General features: G+C 41.2%; 1 protein-coding gene across 3 annotated transcripts in view; it reads left to right on the top strand.

The window, feature by feature from the left end:
• The window catches only part of C21H11orf24 (chromosome 21 C11orf24 homolog), a 61598-nt gene that overhangs the window by 34958 nt on the left and 3485 nt on the right, over window positions 1–23155 (top strand). For all 3 annotated transcript variants that reach the window (XM_060262119.1, XM_060262120.1, XM_060262121.1), the window contains one exon: window positions 20902–21149. In XM_060262119.1, coding sequence (XP_060118102.1) covers window positions 20993–21149 — 157 coding nt within the window. In that variant the 5' untranslated portion in view covers window positions 20902–20992. The remainder of the gene's footprint in view (window positions 1–20901; window positions 21150–23155) is intronic.

A 23155-nucleotide genomic window follows, 5' to 3' on the forward strand; every position in this document is an offset into this window, starting at 1 on the left:
CCAGCCACTCTCCAACGCTGACCGAATAAAGTCTGAAAGTCGATCAAAAGAATCGGTGAAAGGGAACACCGCCGCCACAACCTCTTTGGGAGAAGAAACCATCATCATCGATGAGCTGAATGAAATGTCCTGGGATGACGAGCTGGTGGGAAACGGGGACAACCTGCACTGAAAGGTGCCGAGCAGCAGGTCACAGAACCTATGGCACCACTAAGGGTGAGAATAACTGGAACTTTATTTTTCGTCCCTTTGACTTTGTTAAACCCCAAACTAAAGAGATTCATTCATGCTAGAGCAGTGCTCGACTCAGGATATACTTGAGACATAATTACACCCAAATTGGTGGAAGCCTTGGGACTCCATAAGAGCCCTTTACCTCACCCGATACAGTTTGAACAGATGGATGGAACTATAATGAGAGGGGAACCCTGCACCGAGCAAACCCAAGAAGTACCAGTGGGAATAGAAAACCGTTGGGTTACAGAAATATTTGTGAGAGCCCCCTCTTCTTCTTTTGACATTGTACTAAGGGTGGGCTGGCTGGCCAAACATGAGCCCAATATAAAGCAGAGGAAACAAATCATAGACTTTACCGATAAAAGGTGTGAACATCACCATTGGAGCAGAGATTGGGGACCACCCACCCCCTAGAAACGAGAAACTGTGCTTAACCATTGAGGAAGTACAGTCGATCCCTAAGGAATATAGAGACTTAAACTGAGTGTTCAGTGAGGAGGAAGCCAATGAACCACCACCACCCCCGACTATTGTAACCTTTAGAGACAGCTACCCAACCGTGGTCAGTAATCTCAAAGGATTTTATTGTGGAGCAACCTATGTCGCAAGGGAAAATGGTAATTCTAGTAAGAGTGGACACGTTTTCCAAACAAGCTCATTTCATCCCTTGCACTCAAGTCCCCACGGCTAAAAAGTTAGCCCAGTTGTTCTTTCAACACGTGGTTAAACTACACTCATTCCTGGACAAGGTAATTAGTGACCGGGGCCCACAATTCATTGCCAACTTCTGGCGAGAGTTTTGTAATTTGATTGGGATAGAACGTTCAGCTTATCACCCTCAAACAGACGGACAGACGGAGAGGGCATACGCGTTATTAGAACAATATTTAAGATGTTTTGTGAACTACCAGCAGTCAAACTGGGTAGAACTCTTGCCATTCGCAGAATATGGATACAATAACAGTGTGCATAGCTCTACAAAGACCTCTCAGTTCTTAGTAGTGAATGGGTACGAAGGAAAACCATTCCCGCTATTGCCAGGGGGAGTAACATCAGAAGTGCCTTCTTCTTTTGAACAATGGTGGGGTAAATTAGGGAAAGTTTGGAAGGTTATCCAGGAAAACCTGGATTTATCCAAAGAGACATACAAAAAACATTATGACTAAAGCCATGCCCCGGCTTGGGATTTTAAGGTGGGGGAAACCGTCTTTTTGTCTACCAAGAACTTACCATTACCTCAACCTTCGAAGAAATTGGCATACAAGTTCCTGGGACCTTTTCGTATCAAAGGAGTGATTAACAAAGTGACAGTGGAACTTGAATTACCCAAAATGTTTAGTAAAATACATCCTATTTTTCATTGCAGACTACTCCAACGAGATCCTGGAGCTACGTCTTGGCACTCTCGACCTCAAGCTCCACAACCTATCCCAATTGGGGGTCAGTCACCATGAAGTTAAATATTAGATGCCAAGCTTAAACAAGGGGTTTTGTATTTTCTGATTCGATGGAAGCATTTTTCACCAGCCCACAACGAATGGATCAAGGGCTCGCAAGTCAAAGCACCGGACTTAATAAAAAAGTTTTATAACTCTCACCCTACCAAACCCCGAAGAAAATCATAGGGGGGGGGACAGTATGTCAAGCATGCTATTTCTAACTGCTGAATTCTTCCATACCTTTCTTCTCACCCCCCCTTTCTCTCCCTTCCCCCCGGTGGCTGCATAATAAATCCCTCTCTTCCCAGGTTATTTAGAGTAACCTTGTATTAAGTGGTGTAAAGTTCCTCTCCCTCAGATTCACACAGCCATGTCTTATCAACTAGCAGAGAATGTGTGAGAAATGGAGATGTGAACATTCCTTAGTCATAAAAGAGATGGTAGCGAGTAGCCTTTGAACCTTCAACCCTATTTGCATCTTTATGTTATTCTTTTGAAGTTTTCTGTAACCCTGCCTTTTGAAGTAATCTATAAGATACTATTCAGCTTTGTATCCAGCATTACTTCCAAGGTTTCTGTCCTTGGAACAAGTTATGGAGTTTCAATAAAACAAGTCTTTGATTTAAAACAAAAGCTTAATTATTTTGAAATATCGATGCTTGACAGTAGCTCTTCTTCCATTGCAATATCCTGTTCCTGTGATATTTTTACAATGTGCAGTTTCTGAGACAAAGCCTGTACCAAAGCCTCTAGACTAGAGTTCTTGTTAGTTGCCTTTACCATACATCTAATTCTATCACTTAATTGAATTGAGATCCTGCATTATGTAAGTCTGGCAGAATTAAATGTGAGAGATGCTTGCCCCTTTAAAATGTGCACTATGTGTGAAACTATTAAACCAGATATAAGCAGTACATTGTACATATTTGCAAAAAAAAAAGAGTTATCAAAAAAATCAAGTGACTGCATTAGCCTAGTAAAAAAGAATTCTAACAGTAACCATGTCTTGATATGTTGAATAGGACCAGCTAAAAATCACAACACAGTGAGCTAGCTTTCAGGCTTCTTGGTTTGAAGAAAACGGTACTGCCTTTGTTCTGTCCCTGTCCCCCTCCATCTTGGTACCTGAGACCTACACTGCTCCACATAGTCAAGAAAAGTAGCCCAAAACAAAAAGGCAGAGATTAAAGCAAGGAAGCAGGGCTGTACCTGAATAAGTTATCCTGAATAGATAGCCTCTGGAACATATTGGGAAGGACAAGCCTCGCTCAGAAATGTCACTTGGATCATCAAAGAACAATTCCTGATTCATTCAAGAAGAACTCCAAATCTCATCAGTTGTAACTTGTCCTCATATCAATCTGTAACACCATTATTATCATGTCCGCTTACCTTACTCAGAATCTATTCCTCTTTATTCTGTTGCCTGCCTTTGCCCAGCTTTGAATTTGGCCCTTGAAATCCCCCTCGGCTTCTAGAAGCAGCCTCAGTTTCAAACTTTTTGTTGATTCTGAACTGCCACCTTATGGATGGACATCTCCAAAGTGAATATTTTGCCTAATGAAAAGCATTCATGTTTTGTGAACTGCAGACTCCCATTTGGCATACATGCAACATGTCACTCTCCTTTTGTTCCCTGTTAGATTGCTGTTGCTGCCCAGGACCAAGAGTCAGACCCTTGTATGTCCTGCTTTGAGACTTTAGGTTAAATTTGTTAATTCCTCTACCATGATGTTTGTGGCATTCCCCCAGAAATAAGCTTTGCTTCTGCTACTCAGTTCTGTCTGGGTTCTCAGAATTCCTTCCAACTTTGTAGTAGTACTTCATCACTTAGAAATCCAAAGCATGATTTATCGCTCTGGGGTATGATCAGTGGTAAAAATCTAAGCCAGCAGCTCCTTGGACAAAGAAGTGAAGGACTAGAGTGGGGGAGCAGTTGCTTTCAAGCACAAGATGGGTTTAATGAGGATTTGATCTCTGGAAAAATAGGCCACACACAGGTACGTGTCTGAGATACACATATCCCCGACCTCGCTTGGTAACAAAAGAATTCTGTGGAACTCCAAAGTGAACTTCAGCTGTTTTTAATTAAGATATAAGGACATTCTCCTGAGATATCAAATAAGTCACTGAAAGGAGTTGGTGTCTCTGGAAGCTGATGGAAAATGGTCATGAAAATTCTGACTTCTTCCTCCTTTTGGTAGTAACTGTTATGCGTAAGACTAGCACCCAAGTAAGAGGATTGCAAGATACCGAATAAAGTAATTTAATTTATGTAAGCACATTTGTATATATACAGAATGTAGCATCACATGACTCTTATAGTTTTTTCATTAGAGCAAAACTGGAAGTTTTGGCTGATATCCTATGAAATCTGATTGCAAGAATCCCAGTGGTGAGATTATTTCCTGCCCTCCCCTTGCCCCCAGCAGCCCTTAGGATCTCTGCATGTTGATGCCAGAGGGTTTTAATACTTCCAGAGGTAAAATAATAATAAATAATAATAATAATAATAATAATAATAATAATAATAATAATAATAATAATAATAATAATGTGGCCTACAGCAACATTACAGTGAAACTAGTGAACCAGATGAAAACTCCCTCCTGTTGCTATTTCATCAGTGATAACTTCTAACATGAAGAAATTCCCTTGGTGCAAGAGTAGTGCCTGTTTATTTCCACTTCCTTGCTGCAGCTACAAGACATACACACATACCCAACACACGTAGCTTTTTATTCCTATAGGTTGTGCCAGCTTTTTGAATGTTTCAGATTGTTGGGGGGAAGGACATACAAGAACATCAGCTTGAGTGTAATTTTGCTGGCATGTCAAGGAATCTAAGCCATCATCTTAATGAAAACTGATATTCTTTCAAAGTGGCTCTCAGAAGTAGTTGCAGGCTATGATTATGCTAGCATCCTTTAGGCAACAGCCTTACTATGTCTAAATGGTTCATTGTGTTTCTGTTGACTGGTTCCCTTGTATAGTGAGCTCTGCATTGCATCTACTAAAGCACTTTGTTGCCAGATAACTGAAGAATAAAAGTGGCATTTGTTTATGTGGTCACACAGCTGTGTGTGCTCTGTGAGAGAAAAATTAGAGGATATTTTAGTGAAGGGGTGGTATGAGTGTAATCAAAGTGGTGATGAACATCTGATTTGTAAGATAAGAAGCTACTCACTTGGGCATAGGTCCTTCTGAGATGATGAATCTGTGTCTGAACTATGTGGTGAAACAGCCCTTGCAGCCACCTCTTCGTCCATTTAGGAAACTGGAAATGTATACAGCTGTCTCAGAACTGCAATTAATCAACCTTTCTGGATTTGTTCCACCACACCAGTGATTCCCAACTAGGATACTGTGGTACCCTGGGTACCCCGAACACTTCCTAGGGGTACCGTGAGATGTAGATGTACTGCGATGGCATTCAACACCACCACCACCTCCCTCCAACCAGGCTGGCCAGGTGCAGGGTAACTCCAAAAAATGCATGCACAGAAGGCTGGCAGCACTGCTGTATGCCACGCAGGGAGGCTCTGCCTGGCCCCACCTCCTTGGTGTCCTCCTTTTTGCGCACGCTGTGCCGATCAGCAGCAAGCAGAGCAGCACGTGTCGCCTGCTGCTACTGCTACTGATGCCAAACACCTCTGCCCTTTTTTTGCCGAGCCCCCAGGCAGATCACCCAGCTGCTTTCCTCCTCCTCCGTCCCTCGGACTGACAGCTGGCCCTAGTATTGAGTTGACAGCAGACTGGTAAGCAGCAGTGACATGCCGTGCCATGAGGAGGGCGTGCGGGGGGGAAGTTGGCTGGGTGGGCCTTGGGGGCCAGGGCTCTTGAGGCTGGTGTGCATGATTCCACTTGTACAGAGGGAGCAGGAGGCAGTGAGGCAAGGCAAGTGTACAGAGCTGGGACTACTGGGAGATAAGTGGGTTGAGGGGATGGGGAGGTGAGGCAGAGAGTGGGCACCATGTGTGCGGCGGCCTTGGCGACGGCAAGAGCTCTGCCTCTCTTCTCTGAGGCACCTAAAATGGTGGGTGCTGAACTGTTGCAAAATGGACCCTCTCCCAGGCAGGTCACCTCCTCAGCTCCCATTTACTTTTAATGATCTGAATGACTAGCATAGATTATTTAGACATGTTTTCTAATTAGGCTTATTTTGGAGTAGCCACTCTTGGATGAATGGCTGCAAAGTTGTAGTGCACCCAGTCAAGGGCTAACCATACTGTGTTAAGCAGAGTCACACCTAAACCCACTGACATTGATGAATTTAGAAGGATGAAATTCCATTTAGGATTGCACTGTTAACCTGTTTTTTCCTACATGCTACTTATATTGATTTTAAGAACTCACATTGGAATTTTGAATGTAAAGACTACACTGGCTAGAAGAAGCATTCAGTTAAAAATGTGCTTTCTTCCGCTGCCAGTCATATTTGAATGAACCCATCCTGTTATCTGATGAAGTGTGCTTTTAGCATACAAAAGCTTACATTCACAAGTTGCGCATTCCAGGCTAGCATCAGTTCTCTGACACTGAAAATTGTTGTGTTGAAGTTTGGTGGACATTTATAAATTGCCTTCAGAACAGTTTCTTAACATTACTGTTGAGACTTGCGTCTGTTGTGTGCTTTGAAGAATTTTAAAGTATCACACTAGTCTGTCTTAATTTAAATTACATTCATTTTCACATCATTAATGAATAAACAAACTTAACTGCAATAAACTAATATGTCTCTCACGTAACTAGAAACTAAATCTTTTTTAAAAATGGGTGTTTTCCTCAAAGGTACCGTGAGATATGAAGAGCGAGGTCAAGGGTACCACTACATCGAAAAGGTTGGGAAACGCTGTACCACACTAACAAATGAGATCCTTTCACCACTTCCCACTATTAGAAGGCTCTATAGAAAAGTCCTTCAGGAAACTCAACTCAAAGTTTTCCCTTCAAATAAAGGGCCAGAGGCTTTTCGTGGCTATCTGTTCCAATTTACCCTGAAAGAAGAGGTCTCTAATTCAGGATGGCTCTTCTCTAAGAGATGAAGGGGTAGCTGTTATTGTTCTAGAGGGAATGGATTAGGACTGGAACTGAGAGAGTGATAATATTGACTGCCTGACAAAGTCTACAGGACACAGGAGGAAGATGCCAGTCTTAACATGCCTGGGAAATTATAGATGTTTATATGCAAATGTTCAAAGTGTCTGAGCTAAAATGGGGTATCTGCAGTGCTTAGTATCAGAGGAAAATGTAGACAAGTGCAGGCATATCAGAAACTTGGTGGGGTGAGGATAATCAGTCGGATACAATGATCCCTGAATATAAATTACATTGGAAAGATAGGGAGGGAACAGTTGGAGGGTAAGTCAGGGAAAAAAGATTGAGTTTCTAGATACTCTCCGTGACTCTGCCATGGAGCAGATGGTCACAGAACCTGCCAGGGGAGAGGCAATCCTGGACTTGGTCCTTAAGTAATGCTCAAGACCTGGTAAGAGATATAAATGTGATAGCACCAGTTGCTAACAGTGACCATAATTCTGTTAAGTTTAGCATTTATGTAAAGAGGTAGCTGCCCCAAAACACAACACAACCACATTTAACTTTAGAAGGGGTAACATTTCAAATGAGGGGGCTTGTGAAGAGGAAACTGATAGGAAAGGTAAGGAGAGGTAAGAAGGATTCCTTTAATGGTGGAAGGCTAGTCCGAGTGAGCTAAATAAAAGGAAGCACAGGCTTTGGCAAATAAAATACAAGCTGGTGATCAGACAGGCGAAAAGAGGGACCATGAGGAACATATTGCAAAAAAGTATAATGACCAACAATAAAAATTTCTTCAAATACATTAGAAGCAGGAAACCAGCCAGGAAGGCAGTGAGGCCCTTGGATGACCCGAGGGGGGCGGAGGGGAAGGATTACTAAAAGATGATAGAGAAATGGCAGGGAACCTAGATGCATTTTTTTGCCTCTGTCTTCACTGTGGAAGGTGGATGTGTCTGTCCATTCCAGAACCGCCAGTTTCAGGAGGAGTGTCAAAAGATGTGAGTTGGATTGAGGTGACAAGAGAGGAGGTCCTATGACTGATGAAGAAGTTAAAAACCGACAAATCACCAGGCATATATAAAAGAGTTCTAAATAACTTAAATGTGAACTTGTGGATCTCCTGAAAAAATATGCAAGTTATAATTAAAACTTGCCTCCATTCCCGAGGACTGGAAGGTAGCTAATGTAACCCCCATCTTTCAGAAAGGTTCTAGAGGATATCTGGAAATTACAGGCTGATCAGTCTAACATTGGTATCTGGTAAGTTGATGTAATCCATTATTAAAGACAGAATTACTAGATACACTGATTAACATAAAATGTTTTTAGTTGTATTTTCTAATTTTTAAACTGTATTTGTAGATGTTTGAACTGACTGTTAGCCACCCTAAGTCCACTTGCGGAGAGGGCGGGATAGAAATCTCAAGTAATAAATAATAACAAAAGCTGTTAAGGAAAAATCATCATGGATTCTGTAAGGAAAGATCTTGTCTCACTAACCTTTTAGAGTTCTTTGAGGGAGTGAACAAAAATGTGGACAAGGGTGATCCAGTAGATTTTTTTGTTTATTTAAGACTTTCAGAAAGCTTTTGATAAAGTTCTTCATAAAAGGCTCTTAAGGAAACTCAGCAGTCATGGGATAAGAGGATATGTCCTCATGTGGATTAAAAACTAGTTTATTAACAAAACAGTATAAATGAGCAGTTTTAACAATGGAAGGTGGTAAGCTGTGGGGTCCCCCAAGGTTCAGTACTAGGTCCAGTGCTTTTTAACTTGTTCATTAATGATTTGGAGTTGGGAGTAAGCAGTGAACTGGCTAAGTTTGCGGATGACATGAAGTTCTTCAGGGCAGTGAGACAAGGGAGAACAGTGAAGTACTCCAGAGAGATCTGTCGAGGGTGGGCGAGTGGGCGTCAACATGGCAAATGAGGTTCAACGAAGGTTAGTATAAAATAATGAAGATTGGAGCCAAAAATCCTAATTATAAATATACATTGATGGGATCCAAACTGGCAGTAACTGACCAGGAGTCTTGGAGTCATGGTAGATAACTCACTGACGATGTCAACTCAGTGTGTGACTGCAATAAAAATGGCCAATACTATGCTGGAGATTATTAGGAAGGGGATTGAAAACAAATCAGGCAATATCATAATGCCCCTATATAAATCTATGGTGTGGCCATTGGAATACTGTGTAGAGTTGAAAAAACAGCATTGGAAAAGGTGCAGAAAACTAACGTTATTAAGGGGATGGAATACTTTCCTTATGAAAGAGGTTAGGCCTTTTTAGCTTGGAGAAATGACCATTGAGGGTGACAACTGAGAGGTTTACATGGGATAAAGACATCATTAAGACATTATTATAGACAGCTTCAAGAGGAGAATGGATAAACATGGAGCAGAGGTCCATCAGTGGCTATTAGCCATAAGGTGTATCGGGGGTGTCAAACTCATTTGTTTTGTGGGCCTGATCTGACATAAATGAGATGTTGTCGAGCCAGGCCATGTGTGTCATAAAATGTAATGCCAGGTAGCAGATATATAAACTTCATAAAAAATACAAACATAATATAGAATCATAGAATTGGAAGGGGCCTCCAGGGTCATCTAGTTCAACCCCCCGCACAATTCACAGTTACTTCCCCTCACACACACCCTTTTTAACTTAAAATACAAACATCCTTAAAACATTAACACTTTTGCAATATGTTGCTGCTGATGCCCCTATGCTGCCTGGAGTGGGGAGTCTACAAAACTAAACTGGGGTGTGTGTCTACAAAACTATAGTCTTCCTCAGAAAAATAATTACAACTTCTAAGAGGCAGTGCAATAATAGAGAGACAGCCATGTTTAGTGGTCAGTATGAGCCTACTGTTTGGGAGGCTTAGGTTCAAAATCCCCAGTCTATAAAATGAAATGAAATGTGCTGAGTGATCTTGGTCTGGACAAACACTCTCAGCCTAATGTCCATCTCACTGGCTTGCTTTGCACACAGATGCTCAGTAACAAGGCTAGGAGGAGGGAGAGGCAGACACACTTGCATGCACTTGCACCTAGGAGAACCATAGCATAACAAGCCCAACAGAACACACAAACACACACAGAGTAACAAGGCACAGGGAAGCTCATACCTTGAAGAAAACTTTGCGGGTCTTAAGTGCCACTGGACTCAAACCTTTATTTGCAAACACAAGAGACATAGGGGGTGGGGGGCGGAGAGGAAAGAAGGAAACAGACCCAGCTTCTGGCTTGAAGAAAACTTTGTTGGTGTTAAGTGCCACTGGACGCAAACTTTTCTTTGCAAACACAGATACCGGGGGGTGGGAGTGGAGGAAGGAAGGAAGGAAACAGACCCAGCTCATACCTTAAAGAAAACTTTATCCATTTTAAATGCCACTGGACTCAAACTTGGCTTTGCACACTCAGAGACCCGCAGTAGCAAGGCGAGGGGGAGGCGGACCCAAGTAATGAAGGGGTGGGATTTGCTGTGAAGAGGACGAACTGATCACAGCCATCAGGAAAAAGCCATTCACATGGAGCTGCTGATCTTATTGCTGACTCCAATAATAATTGGCAGTAAATCTTTAACCATGGGAGGGGAGCACACTACCCAAGTGCCAGATTAAAGACCTTGGAGGACCGGTTCTGGCCCGTGGGCCATATGTTTGACATCTCTGGTATAGATCAAACTATGCCTGGGGCAGTGATGCTCTGTATTCTTGGTGCGAGGGGGAGGGGGAGACAACAGTGGGAGGGCTTCTGGAGTTCTGACCCCACTGGTGGACCTCCTGATGGCATCCAAGTTTTGACCACTGTACCACTATGTGTTGGATTGGATAGGCTATTGAACTGATCCAACATGGGTTCTCTTATGTAGTTTTAGGAATCTAGCTCATTTCAATAATGCATAGCCATGCAGTAGTTTCTCGCTTTTTTTTGTAATTTCATAAATATGTGTCAATTGCAGGCTTTCATGTGGAACAAGATAACTATAGTGCATCTGTTTGGGGCTGGGGTGGTGGCATCCCCAAAGAACTTCAAAATGCAACTGGATGTGAAGTCACCTCGAAAGTAAGATATTTGGATGTAGAGATCACAATGAAAAATATAGATCTGTTTAAAAATAACTATGATAAACTTTGGCATAAAATTGAAGCTGATATGTTGAAATGGAATAAACTGAACTTGTCTCTTTTGGGCAGGATAGCTGCCGTGAAAATGAATGTCTTACCAAGAATGTTGTTCCTCTTCCAAACAATTCCAATTGTGAAAGATGTTAAACAATTCAATAGATGGCAAAAAAAGATTTCTGAATTTGTATGGGCGGGAAAAAAAACAAGAATCAAAAGGAAAATACTAATTGATGCGAAAGAACGAGGAGGTTTTCAACTGCCGGATCTTAGATTATATCATGAAGCAGTATGTTTAGTATGGCTCAAGGACTGGATAACCTTATCCAACCAGAAGTTATTGGCATTAGAAGGTCATGGAAATCTATTTGGTTGGCATGCATATTTGTATTATGGGAAGGAGAAGATGGATGGTTTCTTTTGGCATCACTTTATAAGAAGTTTGTTGAATACTTGGAAAAAATATTTTAAATATGGTGATGAGAGGAAACCACTGTGGATTTTACCAATGGAAGTTATAAAATGGATTTCTGACCCACAGGAAGACAAATGGGTTACATACAAACAATTGCTAAAAATTAAGGGTGGCAAAGTAGAATTAAAAGCGGAGGAAGAGCTGCAAGACAAATTTAATTGGTTCCAGATGCTATAAATTAAAAGTTTAGTGGATAAAGATATCAGGACTGCAGATATAAGGCAAGATCAGACAGAAATGGAAAAAGTGCTATTAGGGGAAGACAAAAAGTTGATTGCAAAGATGTATAAATTGTTATTGAAATGGTCAACAGAAGATGAAGTAGTAAAATCTCAAATGATTAAATGGGCAATAAATATGAATAAAGAAATTTCAATGGAGACATGGGAACACCTATGGAAGAACTCTATGAAAATATCGACATGTAATAATATAAAAGAAAAGTGTTTGAAAATGCAATACAGGTATATGACACCTAAGAAGTTAGCAAAAATGAACAAGCAGGCACCTGATCAGTGTTGGAAATGTAAAAACCTTAAGGCTCTTTTTACCATATGTGGTGGACATGTGAAAAAGCGAGACAATTTTGGCAAATGATTCAACAAGAGGTGTCAAAGATTTGGGGATATGCAATTAAAAGGGCACCAGATACCTTTCTGGTAGGATTACAAATGGAAAGTTTCTGAAGCAAGACAGGACTTTGGTGTGGTATATGTTATCAGCTGCAAGTAATGCACATTGGGACCAAGAATCCCAGCTACAAATACAAGTTGATGGGTTGTGAACTGGCAGAGACTGACTAAGAGAGAGATCTTGGGGTCGTTGTAGATAACTCACTGAAAATGTCAAGACAGTGTGCGATTGCAATAAAAAAGGCCAACGCCATGCTGGGAATTATTAGGAAGGGAAGTGAAAACAAATCAGCCAGTATCATAATGCCCCTGTATAAATCAATGGTGCGGTCTCATTTGGAGTACTGTGTGCAGTTCTGGTCACTGCACCTCAAAAAAGGATATTATAGCATTGAAAAAAGTGCAGAAAAGGGCAACTAGAATGATTAAAGGAACACTTTCCCTATGAAGAAAGGTTAAAACGCTTGGGGCTCTTTAGCTTGGAGAAACGTCGACTGCGGGGTGACATGACAGAGGTTTACAAGATTATGCATGGGATGGAGAAAGTAGAGAAAGAAGTACTTTTCTCCCTTTCTCACAATACAAGAACTCGTGGGCATTCGATGAAATTGCTGAGCAGTCAGGTTAAAACGGATAGAAGGAAGTACTTCTTCAGCCAAAGGTTGATTAACATGTGGAATTCACTGCCACAGGAGGTGTTGGTGGCTACAAGCATAGCCAGCTTCAAGAGGGGGTTAGATAGAAATATGGAGCAGAGGTCCATCAGTGGCTATTAGCCACAGTGTGTGTGTGTATTGATCACTGTGTGTCACAGAGTGTTGGACTGGATGGGCCATTGGCCTGATCCAACATGACTTCTCTTATGTTCTTATGTAGATGTGGTGCATTGTTCGCATTGCGAGAGCTGCACAGAGGTGTCAGTTGGTTTAAGCACTTTTAAGATACTTTTATTTGCTTAGTGTAGACTCAGAGTGGCTTACAATGTCAAAAAGAGAGAGAGAGAGCAACAGCAGAAATGGAACTGCAAGAAATGGAAATGGAGGCACAGCAGATGGTAATAGATCAGCCTTTGATGAAAAGTCTTACTGCAAAAATGACCTTCCAGCAAGCAGGTTAAGGTTCACATTTTTAATTTGTTTGTTTGCCATCAACTTCTGGTATCCCCAATGTAAGATGTTCAAAACGGGAGATGTTCAGAAGTGGTTTACCATTGCCTGCCTCTGCGCAGTGACCCTGGTATTCCTTAGTGACCCTGGTATTTCTTGGTGGTCTTCCATCTGAATAATAACCAGGGTTGACCCTGCTTGGCTTCTGAGATCTGATGAGATCAGACTGCTCTGGGCTATACAGGCCAGGAAAGATCCTATATATAATTTTTAGAAACAAGCAGTATAAATGTGATGATGACTATCATATTTGCATGATAGTCCAGTTTTGAAAGATAATGGTAAAGGTAGTCCCCTGTGGAAGTACCAGTCGTTTCCAACTCTGGGGTGACATTGCATCATGACATTTTCACGGCAGACTTTTTATGGGGTGGTTTTTCATTGCCTTCCCTAGTCATCTACACTTTCCCCTCAGCAAGCTGGGTACTCATTTTACCGATCTCAGAAGGATGGAAGGCTGAGTCAACCTTGGGCTGGCTACCTGAACCCAGCTTCCACTGGGATCGAACTCAGGTCGTGAGCAGAGCAGTACTGCAGCTTTACCACTTTGTGCCATGGGGCAGAGTCCAGTTTTATGTATGCCCAAATATTGGCAGCTTGATGTTGCCACACTGTTGTGTAGCTGGCAAGCTTTGCCTTTCAGAAAAGTAAAAAAGTGCATTGGAGGGAGACTGCCTTGCCCTTCTCCCTTTGATCTTTTGGGATTCAGTGGAGAGTTCACACATAGGGGCCACTTGGGAAATAAAGTATGTGAATTAAAGCTTAGTAAAGTTTTATTAATCTGTAGCAATATATGTGTGGGGGGGCTCTTTATTTACCATGCAGAGATTGTACATTTATAATTTTCGCTTGTGCCTTTCAGTCATCATTAGGCTGTGAAAAGCAACCATCAGTTGGAGGCATGGTTTTATTCCTTGGAGGTGTTTTCATTGACAGATTTTATTGTCCAGTCCCAGTTTTGATGCGGTTGGTGTTTGATGGTTCATTTTTCTTTTTTAAAAAATATTTAAACTGGATTTTTAGATATTCAAACCAAGTGACATTTTATAAATGAAACAGCTGCCTACTCATTTTTCATAGGGAACCCTTCAAAGAGCAGTGCAGTCTACCATAGCAGCTTCTGGAGTATGTTGGCAATAAATTGGCTGTGTGTGTTATTTTGAATAAAGTTAAAGTTTGACATTTGCAAAGTCTGACAAATACATGCATGTGTTTGTGGCTAACATAAGCAAAGATCCCATAGGATTTACGCATATACCCAGGACATTATTCCCTTTGATAGTGTTTCACTTTCTTGTTTGTGTGCTTTGTTCATGTGTCCCTTAATGTGGAGCCTGTCAGTCAGGGTCCTGTGTTTCCAACTTAATGTGCCTTTCAATTTTCCTTGTACTTTCTAGGATATAATGTACTGACATTTTCCCAACTTTCAATTTTCCTTGTACTTTCTAAGATACAATGTACTGACATTTTCCGAACTGTTTCTCAAACTTGACTTCAGGAAGCCCACACAAACCATTTTCTAAGAAACATCTGAATATCTGTTATGGAAAGAAAGTTCATTGTAGAGGATTCTGAGGCATGCTCTAGGAGGAGCAGTTGGTTTGTTAGGCCTCTCCTTTGTGAATTAAGTAGTCCCTAGAGTATGCATAATACTCTAATAATGACATGAATGATGCCACTGATCACCTTTGCACTTAATGCCACAGTGAGTTCACACTTGATAGTACTGGACAGTACTAGGCATGGGGACAAACCAAACCATGAATTGCAATTGATGCTCAAAATGGGCCAATTCATGGTTCATTTTGAACTGGTTTGTTTGATCATGTCATACCTGAACAGGAAAACAAATCAGCTTTTGTTCTTGGCACATTGTTTGGTTTATATTTGGTTCATTTTTCCAGACATCATGGCATGATTCCCCAGCCCCTTGCTGCTTGTGGTCAATTTCTTGGTCAAAAAAAGCTGCCCTGCAACTTCAAGTCAGTTTTATTCCCCCTGATCAGCTAGCCAGAAACCTGACAGCTGATCAGATGGGAGCAAAACTGATCAGGGCTGCTTCCCTTTCTTTCCCTAGCTTGACATACTCCTAGGAGAAACCAGACAAGTTGCACCTTTAAGACTAACTAAGTTTTATTCAGAATGTTTCGTATGGTCTAAGCAGACTTCATCAGACAAAATTGGAATGGCAAGCAGCAGTTCTTAATATAAGTGAGCAGTGAGTGGGTATGTAGAACCATGGGAATGTTTTTAGCAGATTAAAAGAATCACAAATTGGAATTTCTAATGGCAAACTATAATGATGTTATAACCTCTTGAGTAACTATGCCCTCTATTTAAACCCAAAACTAACAAAGCCAGAATGTTACCCAGATTTATGGCACTTCACACCTACAACATCAATCTGCTTTTTATCACCCTCCAATGTTTTTTCAGCCCAGCTAACACCATTAACTAACAAACACAGACCCAATTTGTGATTCTTTTAATGATTCTACATACCAACTCACTGCCCACTTATATTAAGAACTGCTGCTTGCCATTCCAATTTTGTCTGATGAAGTCTGCTTACAGCATATGAATAAAACTTAGTTGGTCTTAAAGGTGCAACTTGTCTACTGGTTTGTTTTATTGCTTCAGACCAACACGGCTGCCCACTTGGATCTATATACTCCTAGGAGAGCAGTTTACGGGGAGCATTTGCTTTAGGGGGCTGTAGCTTGGCCCCCCGAAATTCAATTCACACCAAACTTGGAGAGCAAGTAGAGGAGGGTCTGCTGAAGAGTTTGCTGAAAGGTTGGCATCTCTAGCCCACTGAGGGAGCATTCTACAACTTCCCAAACCAAATAAACCACAAAACAGGTCAGGAAATAAAAAAAAAACACAAATCCAACATGACTCAATGAACCTCGAAACAAACCACTGCTTTCGTGGTTTATACCCATCCTTAATCTGTACTACAGTTACATTAGATACAAGCCACAAATCAGTACAGCAGAGAGGGACAGGATAAAGAAACTGGGAGGGAAATTGCTTGAATTCTCAATGCTGAGTGAATAATGTCTATCAGAGTGTGATAGTACCAACTGTTAATAAGGAAGCTGAGACTCAAGATATTATGTCAAGTATGATCTTGAGATATATTTCTGTTTTGTGAAAAATGACTACTTTTTGTGGTAGTAAACCGTGTATAGAAAATGTCTAGGTGTGCCCGAAAAAGTGGCATTTGGGGAAATAAGGGAAGCGGATTCAGTAATCTTGAAGAAAAAGACAATTGTGGGTGAATTGGTACCTGATGTGTGCCAGCCCCTTCAACTGTGGAGAAAATTGAAAAGCAACATTGTTTGAAAGAGAGTATCTTTATAAATTCACCAGATGATGGGTTCTGCCTTTGAATTGTAACTTCAGAAGGAGAGGTGCAGCCTTCCTTCAAATTTAAATGACTTTTCCTCCTGCAGAAGAACCATTTAAGTTGAAGGGAGGTCCCAGACCTTGTTACCTGGAGTATTAGAATACATCCCATGGTGTACAAAACTACAAACAACACATCAACTATAATATATGGTACCTCTATCACCTCTGGATGTAGAAATGGGGGCCTTGGCAACAGCATGACCAAACTGTTTTTCACCAGTAATGTGGTGGGTGGTAAAGGTATTTAGCAGAAACAATTTCCACTTTGATTGTCCTACCAGTATGACTAGAAGTGTTTACTTTACATGACCAAGTAGTAATGCTGATTAATTTACGGATACTTGTTATGTGTGTGCTTGGAATTCCAAAGTCAGATGTGCTAACAGTCAATTGATTCTAATCAGCCCTTTTGTGTGTTAGCAAGCACTGAGGAAAAGCAGCTAAGTTTACTTAGAAGGTGGAGGATATAACAAAATCATAGTGAGAAGGAGCAAAAAACCTATGCAGTTTCTGATCCTGCATATCAGCACCAATGTAATTTTTTCCAAATATTATCAAATAAACAGATTTTTAAAATTGTCCATTTTATGTAAACAAATACATATTGTTTCAGGTTATATGTCCATCCATCAAACAAACAGAACTATACTGATAGTTATACAGGCCATATAAAACTGTGTCCCAGTTCTCTTCTAACAGGTTTCACAAATAATTCCTTAAATATTAAGCCTTGTCTTATGATCCTCAGTAGAGATAACTAAGAATATTTTAGATTCCCTATCCTCAAACAGTTGGGAGAGAGAGAGATCTGATGACTAAACAAAATCCTAGATTATATTAATTTCAAACAATTGAAACAATATTGCCTTATTTCCTTAGGGACCTTGTGTACTGTTTGAACATCTAGATTGATAGTATGTTTAACAGCTAAAAGTTATTTCCTTTTCTACCTTCCTCTGGAATTTTCTTTGTAATATTTTGGTTACAACAGCCCAACTTTACATCACCTGCCCAATCCAGACATTAGTAAGTAGACTTGGAGAGCAGGTTTGTCATATGGTGAGGCCGACAAAGCATACAGGTTCCCATCCTGTAAACAGCTTGGCCAAATTGCATGCTGCAAGGAAAGGTATAAAGGGAAAAAAGCCCAGTTCAGTCCTTGATGTGTTAACGATACCACTGATGTTAAATGGAGGGGGACTCTATCCTTACTCAGGTGTCTGTAGCTTCTTATGTTCCACTCAGATGTTTGCAAACAAAATATCATTTATAGGCTCCCAAGCCTTGGAACTGGGATTCCATCCAGCTCAATGCTCATGGAGTTCTGTTGTGGCCAAAGGCCTGTTTCAAACAAATAGATAAATATTCACTACTACATTCTTAGTCATTTAATGCTGTGTTTTCTCACTCTTGCCATTGCCATGGGCAAACCACCCCGTAAAAAGTCTGCCATGAAAACGTTGTGAAAGCAACGTCACCCCAGAGTCGGAAACGGCTGGTGCTTGCACAGGGGACCTTTCCTTTCCTTTCTCACTCTGCCTCTCTGAGATCTTCCGTTTAAACCCAGCTGGACGAAGCAGGGAGATGGTGCTGTCATCATAGGATCCATTTCCCAAATGTGTAAGTAGTCTGCTTTTGAAAGGCAAATTAATCTCCAGTATTTGGAATGAATGTTCCTTCTACCACATATAGATTTAACAGCTGGGTATGCGCCAGGGCTTTTTTTGAGCAGGAACGCACAGCAATGCAGTTCCAGCTGGCTTGGCATCAGGGGTTGTGGCCTAATATGCAAATGAGTTCCTGCTGGGCTTTTTCTAGGGGAAAAAAGGCCTGCTTTTTGCCAACATATTGTATATGGCTATTTTGCTTCGATAACCTCATGGTGACTTTACATCACCTGCATGCACATACATATATTAGTTTTTAAGAACCAGCAAGTGTACAGTCATTTTGCAATTGAAATTGAGAATCAGTCACTATATAAATGTGAAGTTTGTGTCACAAGTGTACACTGAACATAACATGGCTATTATCATAAATGATCTGTAAGCTGCTCTGAGCCCACTTTGGTGGGGAGAGCAGGATATAAACCAAATAAACTTAACTGGACATAACATAAGAATTATACAATGTGTGTATTTTTAAAAATTAAGTGTATAGTTGTGTACAGGTTTTATGTGCATTCATTGTAACTTGTGAACAGGGCTCTCATGGAAACACATTCTCAGCCTTTCCCCAGGACATGAGCTGTTTCTCTGTCGACTGGGGAAAAAGTAGTTAACGATTTATTTCTGAAATCCCGTATTAGCAGACAGATGTTTTCTAGTATTTGTAGAATGGAGTCATATGACTGAGAGATTATTGCTGGAAAGCTTTTCCGGGCTATTTTTATGCTGTTAGCTGCCTTGAGTCTGTATGGAATGGGCGGGATATAAATATAATGTAAATAAAATAAATAAATAAATTTATGCTATGTAAATAATTGAATCATTCCAGAAGCCTTTCTAAGTTGTGCTGCACGCAGAGGCCAGTAATCTTTGGAAATGATGGTACAACCTGTATTCCACACAGGTGTTTGAAATATTCTGGGCTGCTGTTAAATTCTGCAGTGTTGAGCCAAATCTGTATATAGTCCTGTATCTACTTTTTCAGTACTGACATTCCATAGGAACTTCCGAGGGCAGATATTCTATTTGTTCATCAATGTGACTATTTTGCTGTTTCTATAGTAGGTACTCTCTATACTGACTACTTTGTGAAAGACACATTGTGTCTTTTGGGGGAGGAAAAAGCATGAATTTACAGTTCTTTTGTGCAAAGTTTGATTTCTAGTGCCACCTTTAAGACCAACAGAGTTTTATTCTGGGTATAAGCTTTTGTATGCATGCAAATTTCTTCACATACATTGAAACAGAAGTCACCAACCATTACGTATAGGTAGAGGGTGGGGCAGATGTTGCCAAGAAGGGCTAATTAGAAGAAGAAGATGATGATGATATTGGATTTATATCCCGCCCTCCACTCTGAAGAGTCTCAGAGCAGTTCACAATCTGCTTTACCTTCCTCCCCCTGTGAGGAGGGTGGGGCTGGGCTGGAGAAGGCTCTTACAGCAGCTGCCCTTTCAAGGACAACCTCTGCCAGAGCTATGGCTGACCTAAGGCCATGCTAGCAGGTGCAAGTGGAGGAGTGGGGAATCGAACCTGTTTCTCCCAGATAAGAGTCCTCACACTTAACCACTACACCAAGCTACAGTCAAAATGCATAAGTAACTGAGCAATAAATATAAACAATTCATGCATGGAGCTTCCAAGTCCCAGGCCACTATATCATCGGTTAACTCTGTGGTTTTCTATTCGTTGCTGTATTTTTTATTCTTTTTACTCTCTATAGAATAATTTGCCACTTGAGAGGAAATATAGACATTTGTGTAATTCTAACAATGTAGCTAGGGATGGGAGGAAATTGAGTTGTATTTAGAAGATTTTATGATGTAATTTGCAGCAGACTCTACCTACAGTTTATTACATAATTTATTGTGCACTTCCTTCATGCAATTCAAGCAGACTACTTATAGTTTTCAGCAGTGTCCTATCTAGGCTAAGTTCTGGGCCTCACTTCTTTAACTTCATATAGTTGAACATGCATGAGTTGCAATTTGTGCACGATTTGGGCCAATTCATGGTTTGTTCCAAACTGGTTTGGACCTTGGCAATTTATTTGGTTTGGTTTTGCAGTTCATTTTCTCAGACAGCCTGGCGCTGATTCAGTCAGCTCTTAGTCAATGCTGGGGGTGGACTTCTGGGAGCCCTAGAAACACCAAAAGCAATTGTCCATAGCTTAATTGGCAGCTCTGGGGGCCAGTGATGGAGCTCCCATTTTGCAGCACAAAGAGAGAAGAGTGAGAGCTGAAGCTGAGCTTTCCTGGGGGCACCTGTTGGGGGGGCTATAACTCAGATATTCCAAATCCAATCTTTGCCAAACTTGGAGGGCAGGTGAAGGAGAGCCTGCTGAAGACTCCTGGTGAGTTTTACTCCTGAACCAAATGAACCACTGATCAGTTCAGAATTCAAACGAATCACAAAACGAAATGAACTATCATTTCCCCGGTTCATGCCTAGTCTATGCCTTCAGACCATTCACTGGACCCTTCTAATAAGGATACTGGAAGAAATTCTGAATCTTCTTCTTACTTAAACTTGACTGAGTCATCCATGGTATATTGTCTTATGAATAACAGCTCTGCAAATAGTTGCAAAGGTCACTACAATTTGGGGATCCATAGAAAGAGAACTTTAGCACAGGCAAAAGTTTGAAATGTCATGCTTATGTTTAGAAAATGTAAGGTTGCAATTTTGTACTTTTGCAGATGTGTCACTTAAGGGCTTACTGACAGTGCTGGTAAATCTGGAGGACATCATCTGGAAGAGTTTACCTCCTTTCAAGGCAAGCCCCTCAAGATGTGGACAGCTATTGTATTTTTCCTGCTGATTTCCTTATGCATATCTGAAAGCAGGGATTCCATCTTAACACAGAGTGGGGCCCAAGTAGCGTGGATAAGCATACTCAGTAGCGAAAAAAATTGCAAGCAAGCTTGTAGAGGCACAACAGTTTCAGGTAAGACTACCTTGTTTTAGATGTTTTCCATTGAAGAAGAGAGTTCTATCTACATTTTCTTGGCATTTATAAGTATAACTTCTATAAGCAACAGCTATAACAACTTCACTGTTTTATTTTAAACTTAAAACAGAGGATCAGTTTCCTAGGCACTGGCTTTATCAGTGGGCACAGAAGAGTCTTTGTGCGTGCTGCTAGTATAGAAATTGTAACAGCATTGCCCCCAAACCAGGTTTGTCTACATCTGGTGACATTCTGCATTCTTGTGTCTTTTTTTGCCTTGTGGTCTTGGAAAGTATTTAGAATCAAATTTGAAATGAGTTTCAAGGGTCACTTAATCCAGCCCCCCCAACAATATAGCTTTAAATAATCTCTTACAAAGGCCCATCTATTCCTCAATTTAAAAGCATTCACGGAAGGACTGCTTGCTTTTTTCTACTGCAGCTTTTTACATTGCCTGGCTGAGGTCTGCATTGCTGTAACTTGGATTAACTGGGGTGTTTTTGCTTAGGATTCCTGATTCCTTTCAGTAACGGTGTTTCATATCACCCAGCCCTAACCTGACGATAAAGATGTCCAGTTTTTCCTTTCTTCATCCCATGACATGAGTTCCAGTTCCATCTCTTTGCCATTTTTTGTCCATGTCATAAGCCCTAAATGGTTTGGGGCCAGGATACCCTTTGGCACACCTCTCCTGGTATACCCCCCAGAGAGTATTATATACTAGTGATCAAAATTTGCTGGCAATCCCTGGCCCAAAGAGCATCTGGCTGTCCTTGACCAGAGCCAGGATCTTTTCGGCCCTGACTCAGGCTTCGTGGAGATTTGGGCCCTGCAGGACCTAATGCCATTTTGCAGAGCCTGTAAAACAGAGTTGTTCTGGCAGGTCTGTGGTTGAGGACAGTGACAGGTTCCATCTTTGATCAGCCTACTTCTCCTTTCTCTTCCCTTTCTTCCTCTGCATTTAAACCAAACAGATTATGCATTAGGGATAGGCACATGACAAGAAAATGGAGGTTTGTGGTGGTGGTTCGTAAGAACCTCCCCCCACCCTGAGCTTTTCAGTTTCCTGAACCTGTTCATGTTTTGTTAGTTCTTGAGTGAGGGGGGAGCTTCTGCAAGGGGGTGACATTTTAAAATGCCTTCACTCACTGAGGCATGCTGCTGTGGTACACCTCAGTGAGTGAAAGGAGGGCATGTAGGTATCTTTATCCTTCCCTTCATTTGCTGAGGTGTGCTGCCACATTGGCATGGTTCAGGGAGTGAAGGGAAGGAATTTAAAAGAAACTTACATGCCTTCCCTTCATTTGCTGAGTCATGCTGCTGCCACGGCATGCCTCAGCAAGTAAAAGGAAGGCTTTTAGTTCTCTTTAAATTTAAAGAGACCTTTGAACTGCAGAAAATGTGACGGTTCACAATCGGTGTGATTGTCAAAATCGCAGTTTCCAAACCAGTGAACCAGCCCAGTTCGTAAGACATTTCAGGCCCATTCCTATTATGCACCACTCCCCCCTGAGTTTTACACCATCTTTTAAGTATATTGTTAGTCTGTAATATAATGTATTTTATGATATAGTAATATACTATTTTATTGTATCTGGAGAGAGTCAGTTTTGTGTAGTGGTTAAGTTCACTGCCTCTAATCTGGGAGAACTGGGTTTGATTCCGCACTCCTCCACTGCACCTGCTGGTATGACCTTGGGTCAGTCATAACTCTTTCAGAGCTGTTCCTCTCAAGAGCAGTTCTTGGAGAGCTCTCTCAGCCCCACCCACCTCACAGGATGTCTTTTGTGGGGAGGGGGAGGGGAAGGAGATCATAAACTGCTCTGAGACTCTAAGGGCAGGGTATAAATCCATTCTCTTCTTTATTGTATTTGTCTTAGATTGTTTTATTATGTTAGAATGTATTATTATGATGTGACCCACTCTGAGCCTGGCCACAGAGAGAGTGGGATACAAATCTAATAAATCAAATCAAATTGCGAGTGCCATTTAGGTGAGTGCTT

The sequence above is a fragment of the Heteronotia binoei genome, chromosome 21, assembly GCF_032191835.1.
Source record: "Heteronotia binoei isolate CCM8104 ecotype False Entrance Well chromosome 21, APGP_CSIRO_Hbin_v1, whole genome shotgun sequence".
Taxonomy (NCBI): domain Eukaryota; kingdom Metazoa; phylum Chordata; class Lepidosauria; order Squamata; family Gekkonidae; genus Heteronotia; species Heteronotia binoei.